General features: G+C 44.4%; 1 protein-coding gene across 3 annotated transcripts in view; it reads right to left on the bottom strand.

Annotated features, from left to right (window-relative positions):
- DVL1 (dishevelled segment polarity protein 1) overlaps positions 1–12,427 on the bottom strand; it is a 49,926-nt gene that overhangs the window by 11,284 nt on the left and 26,215 nt on the right. For all 3 annotated transcript variants that reach the window (XM_065037896.1, XM_065037897.1, XM_065037898.1), the window contains exons 3-10: positions 12,022–12,143; positions 9,565–9,677; positions 6,351–6,489; positions 2,877–2,970; positions 2,182–2,251; positions 1,318–1,457; positions 918–994; positions 413–480 (exon numbers count right to left, since the gene is read on the bottom strand). In XM_065037896.1, the coding sequence (XP_064893968.1) occupies positions 413–480; positions 918–994; positions 1,318–1,457; positions 2,182–2,251; positions 2,877–2,970; positions 6,351–6,489; positions 9,565–9,677; positions 12,022–12,143 (823 nt within the window). The remainder of the gene's footprint in view (positions 1–412; positions 481–917; positions 995–1,317; positions 1,458–2,181; positions 2,252–2,876; positions 2,971–6,350; positions 6,490–9,564; positions 9,678–12,021; positions 12,144–12,427) is intronic.

Raw genomic sequence — 12,427 nt, 5'->3', positions numbered from 1 at the left:
ACAACTGAAACAGCCCCAGAACGAGGGAACAAAAAGCACCTTGTCAGGAGTAGCTTGTTTTCTCCAGCAATTGCTGCACCAGCCTCAGAGGATAAAACCACGACACTCCTGTTCCTCTAAGTGCGGTAGGAGTGAAATATTTCCTCTTGTGGGAGAGAAGCGACCGATCCCGTAATAATATTTCACTATTATTCTACAAAGGGAGATAGATTCTCACTTTTCTATGACGTGCAGTACTAGCAAGTGCTTTGCCCCCACCTCCCAAAACAAAAAGCAAACGAACCATACAACCAAACTTAAAAGTATTGAACTTGTAGGGAATGGAAATCTGTTAGATGCCAAAATAGCTGAAAATATTCTAGACCTTGAGGGCTCCTCAGGAACCCAGCAAAGAGCACAAAAATGGACTCACCCCTGGGGATGGTGAAGTAACTCCTGGGAGTAGGGTCCCAGCATTTGGCTACTGTTAGGCTGATGGGTCTGGGAAGAAAGAAAACAGGTCAGGGTGACTCAACTTTCCCTACAGAAGCTCTAATTGCTACAATGAACTCTTTGAAACAAACCCTGAGAATGCCTGTCAAAGTATTTGCAGTATGAAGCAGCATCAGTATGTTTCTGGTTTTGCACAGATCATGAGCACTTGTTGGTGAAATCTGTCAAATGATCAGCTCTTGAGATATTAAAACACTCGTCCTGTAAACAAACAGTGCTACTGAAACCAGGCAACTCCTCATTTGTGTTGGTTTTGGCTGGTACGTTGGAACCAGTCTCACCCATTTACGCTGAGAAGTTCAGAGTTGAGATCAGCAGATACCTGGCTGTTTACTGAGATTGAAACGCTGATTTCTCTGAGGTTTGCCCAATACCAATCACTGCACGTGGAGGATAAGTAGCAAGAGATTTTGCGAGATGCTCACCCTGGTTTGGAGACAATTTCCCGTAAAACCCGTACTGCATCGTCATTGCTCATGTTCTCAAAATTGACATCGTTCACCTGAAATGTTGCAAAAGGCAGAGGTCAGGCTTTGCAACAGGAAAGTTAAAGACATTTTAGGTATTTATTTCCAAATTTATTTGCCTTGCAACCATTTCCACTCCTTTGAGCGGCTGCAGGAATATTGTTTCTCAGAGCACGCCAACTATCCAGCAGAATTCACAAAGGATTACAGATTTAAGGGATAACGGTCTTTGCGACGCATTTCTCCAAGTATGAAGGAATTCTGCTAACTGATTACTAAGTCCATGGAGCTGGTGGGACGACTGAGATGAGCCTCCAACATACAAGCCAGGAGAGCATATTTTGGGATGTGGACCAACCTGCAGCAGCATGTCTCCTGGTTCAATCCGGCCATCGGCTGCCACCGCCCCTCCTTTCATTATAGAGCCGATGTATATGCCACCATCGCCCCGGTCATTGCTCTGTCCTACGATGCTGATTCCCAGGAAGTTGTACTTCTCTAGACAGATAGAAAGCGGAGGAGAAAAGCAAAGAAAGTGATTGGAATTATAGTGAAGAGCTAACACCAGGCTACTTCAGTCTTGAAACATGAGTTCTCTCAACACGTCAACTGGGCCGTGTTTGACTTACAATTATCTCAGGTCTAGGGAAATGCTGCTAATAACATTATTTTTTCATATAGGACACTGAAAAGTTACATTAAAAAAATCAGCATGAGAAATGACATTGAAAAGTCATGTCTACACCTAGGAATTAGGCACCTAATCAGCATTAGGTAATGTTATTTCCACACCTCAGAGTGTCAGGAAGAATTTGGTGCTACTGAAAGGCGCTGAGTTGGCAGCCCTGCACATTTCTATCTGGCTACACAATGAAATGCATCAGCAGCAGAAACACAAACCTCCAGCGCCCTTCTGCTCTTGCTCCGAACAACATCTGAGCCCTTACCATCCCAAGAAATAAGAGTAGAACTCCATATCCTGGAGTTCCAGCTTCTTCCCTGGGCTTCTCGGGAAGAATATTGATCTGCTTGTGCAAACGGCTCAGAACTAGCCAGTGCTGGACTAAAAATCCAGGCACAGCAGCAGCTGCCATTCCCTGGAGGTCAACTGATCTCATTCCAATCAAGGAACTTCCTACTGGCTCCAAAGATTACTATACTATGACAAAATACATCTGTATCGCTTGAAATTCGTCATAAAAAACATCACTTGTGGTCTTACCCATGTTGAGTGTGACAGTGATGATATTTAGGGACATGGTGGAATCGGTGATGCTGCTGAACGAAGACGACTGCAACACACAACAGAAAATTCCCAAGGTTTTAAAGGGCTCGGAATAAACAATAAAATAACTATTAAGGATTAATTCATTAGGAACTGATTAATAGGTTTCTGTTTGGCAGGCATCCGGAAACCATTGTGGCCTCCTCAAAACTATTCTTCATTTAGAATCTTTGGAGAAAAAAAACCTGAACACAAACTGCACTTTCTCCAAAGATTTGTTTACGAAATCCATGGAGTAAGTTCCTATATTGAGGTTTCTCAGCTGAACTTCGCATTGAATGATTTCTGCTTCCTGACTACGTGACTGACAGGCGGAAATCCTGAAGTGCCCAGTGCAGTGGGAATTAAACCCACAGCTCCTCCCCAAAGAGAGGAGAGAACAACACGTGATCCTGCGGGAGGTGAGGACACAGACAACAAGAAATGCGATCGCTTAACAGTAAAAGGAGAATGGGAAAGAGAGTCTTGACTCTAGTGCTGCACAACTGCAAATGTTTGAGTTCAGGGGAGGCTGGAGCCACAGGAGCCTTCCCAGTGAATTCAGATCACAGACCTGCTCTGGATCCCTTCTCATTCACACGCTGCACTCAAACACCCTTCGCCTCCTCGGAAAATTACGATGCCGACCTTACCCTGTCAATCTGCCGCATCCTTTGTTTCCTCCTCCTGCGCTTGTGCTTCCGTATGAGCCGGGATGAAGTGCTTTGCTCGGTGGAGCTACTCAACCTGAGGGAAACGGAGAGCAAACGCAACTCTGTAAAGCCGAGCCCTTTGCATTCCTCTGCTCCAGCGCTAACCAAGATTAAAAACATCCAGCCCTATAGGACACAAGTAATTGAACTGGCACTGTCACAAGGAAAACGGTGCCAGTCTCCACGTCCCTGTGTTCAAAGTTCTAACCACCTGCAGGAACAATAGAACATCTCAAGCAAAACTGGATACCGGCAGCCTAAAAAGGAGGTTGGTGTCGGGAGGTTACAACCCTCCACACTGCGAATCCCATCCTGTGTTTGAGTCCAAGATACCGAGCTGAATATTCCGGCCGATGAAACAGCTCAGAGTGTGAAGCTCTTGACGTTCTCTTTGAGTTCGCAAAACTATTTCAGGCACGTTAACCTCACACACTCCCTCTTCCCCTCCCAGCAAGGCAAATTGACTAAAAGAGCCAAGAGGTGGTATTTTCAAAAGAGATCAAAATGTGATAATTCTCCATCTGTGGAAACAGCCCACAGCACCTGGTTTTCTGAGCCTTTACCTTTTTAACGGGAAAAATAAAGAGGTCTTTTCAACATATGACCTAAAGTTTAGATTCCTGTGTAAGCAGAGAACAGTTTGGATTTTCCTTTTCAATTCAGCCAGCAAAACCAGAGCTTACTGGCAAATCTCTGAACATCTGTTACCAGATGATAATATGTGAGAATTCTGCTGTAATTGTTTCACTCTACTCAGCATTTGTCCGGAAGAATGGAAATCAGTTCCTTGGAAAAGCCACAGCCCAGGTTTAGTTCAAGAGGCCAGACAATATTTCAGAGAAGTAACTTCTTGAGCTAAACAGTTGCACAAAACCATCGGAAGGCACTGCAGAAACACGTTTTGAGTCCTTACACATCGGCTTCTACACAGATAAACATTAGAAAACACTACTTATTACACTGGAGAAAACCATAAATGGAGAGCTCACTTAACTCAGTGTTTCATCCCTTTTTGGAAGAAGCTGGACAATTACAATGAAGTTGCTTTAATAAGCCTGTGTGTAAGTAGAAGAGGAGACAGCCTGTTTCAGCAAGACTCCCACACTCTGCAAAAGCGTTTGTGTAAAAATAAAGCTTTCAGTCTCTGCAATTTCTCAGAAAGGAGACAAGCCTGTACGTACTTTCATCTCGCTCTGGTACACTTCATCTCCTCTTGTCATGCCTGTTAAATCCACAGCCTTAACTTATCCTGCTGAATCGTTCCTGAACTCGGCACCTCTCACGTTCCAGGAGCATCTGGATGCTAAAGAGCAGCTCAAATGTGTTCTAATGAGGAGTAACATTCTGATCTCTCAAGTATCCCCAGAAATGAGTAAAAGTTATTACTACAATTTGATGAGCAAAACAAGACGGTGTATTTTAGCCTTGGGGAAAAATAAAGTGCAAAGATTAAAAACAAATCTGGAACTGTAACTACCAATTCCTGTACCAGCTACTGGCCAAAACCCTGCATGCACTTCTGACAGAAGGGCTAATAAATCCCACAGGAGATGCTTTGTAAAGCAATAATAATAATTTGTCTACTCCACATTCCCTAAAGGAAGGAAAAAAGGTAGCAATTTGTTAAAGAAAGTTTGTCCATGTAGTTTGAAAACAACTAATTTTTCATTTCTTAAATAAGAAATAAACATAATTCATTTTCTTTGCAGTGAATGACTTTAGTTACATGGAACTGCAAATACTAACTGCAAGATGCTGACAATACTCCTACAGCTTGTCGTATGTGCTACACCTTTATTTGCTTAACAGAAGACAGAAACAAGACTTACTGTGCAGTTTACCATGGGCTCCCTACACCAACCTGTACTCCAAATACCACCTATTACCTACAAATAATACTAATGTTAAATTATATCACACTTTGAAAAACAAAGGGAATAAGTTATTGTACTCACGCTGCTCAAAGGTTTCTGTGTTGTCCTGTAGCATTTGTGAACAAACTAATTCACTGAAACTAAAAACTATTCTTTCTAACTATATGCAACAGAACAGCCCTGGACTGGAAACCAACCAACTCTGCTGCACTGCTCTGAGTTAGAATAAAATAAAGCTGTTAGAAAAGCATCCTCAGCCTCACAACCTCTTCCATTCCATGCCAGTAACACCCATTACACCTGATTTCTCCTCTCACTCACCTCCCTCACATACAATCTCCTTCACGATGCAGGTTCCGACCCCAGAGTTCACCAGCGGTTGCTAAACAAACTTACCCCTTCAACCGCTTTTTCCCCAGGCCGCTGGCTCCAGCAGATCTGGAACGTGCTCCATTTTCTATTTGCCTGTATTTGCCTCTAAAGAAAACTGCTCCCTGCCAGCACAATCCCTCATCTGCTCCAGCACATCGTCCCCGTCAGACTCCAGCATACCTGGGAGCATTCCAGCGAGTTGCTGGGCCTGCCTGGCTGGCCTGGCAGCTGCTCCGGCTGCCAAAAGCTGCTGCCCTGGCCTGGAAAGGAAAAGCAGCAGCTTCCAAAAGTCTCTTTCTTCTCGGCCAGGCGCAGGAAGCTTTACTTTATTAATATAGAAATGTTAGCTGGGTCTGGTATAATGCGTTTCAGTGGCCACCCTGGCTGTGCTAATCCTGCCCTGCTGCATATCTCGCTGCCATGGAAATGATTAATTTATTTACAAGGAACAAAATCAGCTGCAGGGTGGTTGTTTCCATGGGCTTGATTTTTTTGGGGGGAAGGAGGATTAGAAGCCTTGAAGGCTTTAGGAAGGCTTGGAGTGCATTCAGGTTCACATTTGATCTTGCCAGCCCTTTGTGCACATGAATACCCAGGCGAAGTACAAAGCACCCAGAAGGATAATTTTCTGTATCTTCAGGTGTTGGCAACTTCACTGCAACTGCAAAATAACTTCTTGAAACTCATTCTTAAATGTACATCTAGTTACCCTTTCAACCTTTTGGAAACATCCAGCCTTTGCACAGAATTTGATGGAATTGCTGCTTTTCAACAGGTTTCTAAGCTATGACTGACTGCAAGACCAAACAGATCCGCTGAGTTCAGTGAGTTAATAATCTGTATACATAGCAGAAGTTTAAGTATCTCCAGGACTAGTTGTTCTTTGCTGTTTCCACTCCAGCTAGAATTTAAGAACATCACATTGCATCTCATTTATTTTAGCTACAGATCTTTATGAACCAACAGAGATCTGTAATCCTGTTCTCTGACAATTAACAGAAATCCACGATGGGTTTTCACAGCTCATTTGGATGAACAAAAGCTCTAAAGAAAGTGTTCAGAGAAAGCAGCCACGAAAGGGAAGAATATGAGTTCTGATTGAATTTGCAGCTTTAAAAACAAGTATTTAGAATACAAGAAATGTATTGGCTTATCCTGCCCTCCCTACCTGCTTGTGTTGTCATCGTCATCAGAGTCAATGAAGCTGCTGGACTCCAGCTCACTGCTCATCATGGTCGAAGAGCTGTCGTAGCCAGGAGGGTGCTCGCGGTGCCGGTCCAGTTTTGGATGGCCGTTGATCCGAGGGACTGTGCAAACAAAATAAAGGGACTATTACTGGGCAAAGAGGAAGCGCAAGGAAGAAACGGCACCGTGAGTAGCACGACATCCACACCGACTGCGCGGACAACTCTGCGGGAGATTCTTTATGCCAAAACCAAGCTCTTTGCAGGATGTGATTTCATCTAGCAGCTGGAAAACCAACCGCCCTGGCTGGCCCGCCTGCCCACCTCCCTTCTTCCCAACTTTTGCATTTGTCTGTGGTTCAGTCCATGGGCATCAAGGCAGAAATCGCGGCATGAACAAGGATAGTAACGGTATCACACCATCAGTTAGAATGGCTGTGAGAAGCTGATGTCAATAGGAAGGTACATATGAAAGGTACAGCAGAAAAGACAATTTGAGTTTGGTCTGGATAGGCCCAGCAGCACAGAAACATTACACAACGGTCCTTGATTAATTCTATTAGTATCTCATCCATAAAACCACCTTTCCCTCGACTGCGCTACATGTTCCTGCCCCCACACCTGCACCACCTTGTCTGGGCAGTACAGCCCTATTAAAGCCTGATTTTCTTGACCATTATCATTATTGGGCACTTTTCAGCTGGCTACACAACAATGAGGTTCAGCCCAAAGCAAACTCTGTGTTGAAACAAAGATTTTGTTGCTTTAAGAGAGCAAGCGGAGCTCTGACATGCTGACAGCTCGGCTCTTTCAGACTCCTTTTATATGAAGCTAATACCAAAGATACATTTGCTACTAATAAGTGTGAAAGGTGAGCAGGAAAAGACTTATTCCCTAATTCATACAAATGCTTCTTTGAATACAAAAAAACCTGTTTCTCTGCATATGTAGTCTCCACAATATAAGCATTAAAATATCTTAAAATACAGAGATAGAGAAAGAGAGAGAGAGAGAGATGCACACACACAGAAGGTCACTTTGTCCACACTTAGCTGACAGGGCTCATTTTCTCAGCCGGATCACTGTATTCACCTCACTAAGAACACACAGCGGTACCACAGTAAAACCTCTTTCCTCGTGCAACCTCATCCTGTTCAACCTGTCAGTTCCACAGCGATCGGCGTTTGGTGCAGTAAATTTCTGCTTGACCTCTCCAGGTTTTAGCTCAACGCGTCCCCATCTCTGCAGTTCCCAAATGCCTCATTAGCACCTTTTCTCACTTCACCTTGTTTGAAACGAAGCCTATAATACACCGTTCGTCTTTTCTTGCGGAACGAGTACTTCTTTCCCTTTGTAGAGCATCCAGGGATATCCTCATTGTCAGGGTGGGTAATTCTTTGTCATTCACTTTATCCCAATAATGAGCTCGAACAGTTACAAAGAGCATGCGGTACACGTTATTGTACGCCTTGGTGAGCCAGCAGTGATGTGCCTGTGTCTTGGCTACGCTGTGTAATAATATCATACCTATGGAACACCCCTGTGAGTAACGCGGCGCTCCGGTGAAGATCCCTCATCCTGACTCCCTCTGAGCGACCAGAGCTGTAATTTCAGTATTATTTACACAAGTCTGTACAGGACAAGATCAAACACTCTCACTGCATTTTCTTCTCTCTGCAGGGAAAGGAGGATTTCCCACCGTTTCATAATGCCAAGTGAGCACACGGCTCCTGCCCCTGGAAAGCTGTGGAGCAGCTGTCAACCTCGCTCCTTCCTCCACCCTTGTCCCCCTTGTCCTAGAATTGTTCCCCCATTTCAACTGAAAATAACACACTGGCGGCTTTGGCTTCTTTTTAAGTTAAATATTATGACCACAGAAACATTCTAGACATTAAATAGCACATTTCATGAGATTAAAACGACACAGCACTTGTCCTTGCTTTATGTACATTAACAAAACTCGCCTCTTGCTCACATGTATCGCCCGCTGCAGGTAGGAAACCTAAATTGTGTTGAGACAGGCAATGTTTGCACGACTGAGTGACACGGTCTTGCCTTAGACTGACAGGAGAAGGAGGAAATTTTATCCCATTTCTATCTAAAGGGAAAAGTATGAACTAATTTCAGTCCTAGCGCAGCCATTCAACAACCAGCTCTCTGTCAGTGGCAAAACAGGTATTGGCATTAGTTTAAATTAATATGAAAAACAAAATAATCTCTTAACATTCTTCCTGGAAGAAGTTTTTAACCCAACAGTGTTAGAAGATCCTCCTCCTGTGATTTCCCAAAGGAATCTGCAGTCATGATCAGGTGAAGCAGCTCTCTGCTCCGCCCGCCGCAGAGTTTTCCTTCACTCAGGCAGGTATTACAAGTCGGAAAGGTTCAATGAACAGAAAACCACCTGTTCCTAACCCATAGTGTATATACAACCTCTGGTTTTCTAACTGGAGGCAAATACTTTAGTGGGTGGAGCTGTGAATAAAGCCTGTGATGGCATCGCTTGGGCCCAACTACTCCATATTCTGGACCATTTTAAATGCAATGGGTGGCACCTATTAATTCTTAATTAAGCCTGGAAATTCTTGTCTGGCAACAAATGAAAAAAACAAGCTTACTTTGATGTACAGAGTTCTGTAGTTTATATGTGTACTTATGTATACAAAAAGATCTTCAGAGCCAATGTGCTATAGCATAAAATACCACCACTGATCCTAGAGAAAACAACAGAAATTATTTCAGAGAGTTTTGGCTCAGATCTTGCAATGTTAAAACACTAAGACTCCCCAGTGGTCTACACTGCAAACTCCCAACACATCATCCAGATAATGTGTTTTACCTTAAATTAACAAACCTGAGTAATGGAAGCAGCCTCACCATGACAGCGTGGAGCTCAGCACTGGGGCTTGTTATTCCTCTCCAAACTAATCAAATCTTCTAATGCTACAGAAAGTTCTGTATATCATAAAAACTCATCTCCCCACCACTACACTGTAAGTCGTCCAGACCTCTTAGAAAATGCTGAGCTTCAAAGCAATCATCAAATTATTCCATTAAAATAATACCAGTCCCTGAAAGCGCACAGGAATGCGGACACACTGCTCTTCGCAGCGTTTGTGCAGAAGTAGTCGTTGCTCTGAAAGGTTATCAGAAAAATTGCTCTTCCTAAGTGAAAAAGGGGGAAAATGAAATAGGACTCACCATCCTCATGCCCTTCTCTATTTCTCCGTCGATGTCTGTCCCGCCGGTGACTAATAACCGACTCTGTTCCCGTGTCATTGTCCAGGCCATCCCGGCTGCTGGCAGCATTTGGGCTGTTAGAGAACAAATAGGAAGAAACAGCGGAGTCATCTCTTTCTTTCTTTTTGATAAAAAGAGTTGCAGTCGTGAGCACGTTGGTTTGGGATCCAGAGAACTATAACGCAGATCAGCTGCAGCCCTGCAAGCTCCCCCAGCCTGATCTGCTCCCCCAAAACTACCCAAAGGGTGAAAACCTGTTTGATATCCAGCCCCCAATACACAGCGCTGTTTGTACATGTCGTATCATCGTGACATTGAAAAACCTGCCACAAGAAAAAGGTGCATAATGGCCATCATTATACTTAAACCAAAGCATCAGCATCATTAATATATTTCTCCTAGAATTCCATGAGTCTGGAGTGCACATTTTATGCAGCGAATTAAACTACCAACTGGTGCCATGGGCTTCTGTGGCAGCTGGACCCAGAACTGGTGCGTGTGTGAGCACACGGGTGTAGCGGGACCTTGGGGAGGACGGCTGAACATCCCCTGCCCGCCCACACGCCGCCTTTGCAGTAACGAAATGTCCTGACATGCCCGCCACCGAAATTGGGAAATCAGAAAACACCTGACTGCACATGTAAGCTACCGAAATGCACGTATATGTATTTAAGCGTTGTCACATCTACGCTTGCATTATTTGTCTCAGTCCAGTACAACTGAAAAGGGAAGGAGGGTGACAGTCCCCTGATTTGGGGTGTCCCGCCAGGCTCTGGGACACCCCAGCAGCACCATCTAGTGACCAGTGATGACTGCCAGCATTCCCAGTACTAGATATTAATAGTTTCTGAGGCGAAACCCGGCTAGAAAAGGTGATTTGCACCCTAACAAAGGGTGTAAAGGAACCTCACAGCCGACTTGTTTGCTCTCCCACTGCTGAGGCACTTGAATCCACCTCTCTGCTCCATCTATTTCTTGTATTATTTGCTGTTCAGCAACATTTCTGTTTGTACAACTACACACCACCAAGCTCAGCTCTTCTATAAATAATTGCCCAATCAACGCTGCAGGAGGAGGACAGGAGATGACAGATCTCTGGTAGTGTGTGTGTCATTAAAACAAATCTCAGGGATTTAGGAAGCAAGAAGCCAAGTCACCCTTACAGAAGGGGAGGTGATATGTGAGTATAGAGCAATACTGAATCACAGCTGTGACAGTTACAGAGTTGCACTATTGAGCTCTTAAAGGGAAATATTACCCAAGGAGGCATCGAAATGGCACTTAACACACTGCAGCCACCACCCCAAAATCCCAGGAAACATCGCTTTCAAAAATTGCTGGAGAATTGTAAGCGATCGGAAGAGAAGTGCAGCCACAATTCAAGTTCTGGAAACTTGCAGCTGCCTGACGTCACGAGATACAGAAAGATTTCCAGCAGGTGCATCAGCACAGCTTAAATTTCACCGGTCTGAGCACACGCAGTTGGCAGCAGCGAGAGGAGCCCCAAACACAGACTTGTGCCCAACTACCAGTGTAATCATTCTTTTAGATCAAGTTTGATCCTGCAGCTATTCCGTGTAGGTGTATGTTGGGAAGACTAAACACTAGTGATATCTGCAGGGCACGTGACTGCGCTCGTACAGGCCTCTCCAGCCAACATCAAGGAATTTATGAACGCACGAGGGCAGTAAAGCCCTTGGAAGACACACAGCTTTGGGCAGGGATAGTATTTCCCAAGATCTCTTGTCCCCTCTAGAAGATATTTATCTGTAAAAGACACGACACTATGGGCTCTTCCAGGCTATAGACATCGCAGAAAGGAATGGACACACGTGACAACAGGTAAATAAAACCACTTTTCCTTCTCCAAACATGTACCAAGATCACAGCTAGAACCAGATCCTGCTTTAGATTCTCCTTGTGTAAATTCCATGAAAATGAAGGCACCGTGAGGACACACACGGGCTCTGCATGCGTACTGGGAAATAACATGGTTACCATTCAATCTGATGGCTCCCAGTCTGGCTACACGCACTTCAAGCTGCTCGTACGCACGTGGAGGAGCCATTATTCCTCATGTTAATTTTCACTCTTGATATCAGCGTCCTGCTGGCTCTGCATACTACATAATTATACATAACACAGTAATAAAAGGCTGTCATCTATACACGCTGGAAAGCTACCTCTCTACTTAACTCTTCCACAACGGGTTTCAAAATGAGATATATAGGATATGTATTTCTTTCCAACAACGACAGGGTTTGTTTCTTTCTTCCCATTCCCCTTTGAAAGTATCTTATTTTTCTAACAACAAAAACAAATAGCTGGTTTGGAGCAGCAGGGAGAAACGTGGGGAAGAAACAGATAGGAAATATGGTTTTTTGTTTTAAAATGTGAAAAAAGACGACTTGCTCTTACTGGAAGGACGGAGGCCGGGAGTCCCCAATGCCGCCCGTTCTCTCGATGGGTGGCGGAAGGTCCGCGTGGCTCTCGGTGCACTGGGAGCCCGTGTCCGAGTGGGAGCTTTCGGCCAGGACCAGCTGTCGACACAAAACCACAATTATACACATTCGTATGGGCTCCTCTGCACTGATGGAAGGGGCTCAGACGCTGCTTTGCTAACTATCCTGGGAGATCTAAGGGATGTTAGAGGAAAGGAAGGTCTTAGTGTTGTATGGATTAATCTAGTCCCATGTTTTCCTTGCTTTATTCTGAAGGTTTTGGCAAGAATGGGGGGGGGGGAAAGCTTGCCCAAAGGAAGCTAAAAACGACTCATGATTTCAACAGCCCACTGACCACACACAACACAAGTTAGACCTGACCT

Source organism: Columba livia, chromosome 21, assembly GCF_036013475.1.
Source record: "Columba livia isolate bColLiv1 breed racing homer chromosome 21, bColLiv1.pat.W.v2, whole genome shotgun sequence".
NCBI lineage: Eukaryota > Metazoa > Chordata > Aves > Columbiformes > Columbidae > Columba > Columba livia.
The sequence above is the reverse complement of the archived record's forward strand: the minus strand, read 5'-3'. Positions and strand labels throughout refer to the sequence as shown.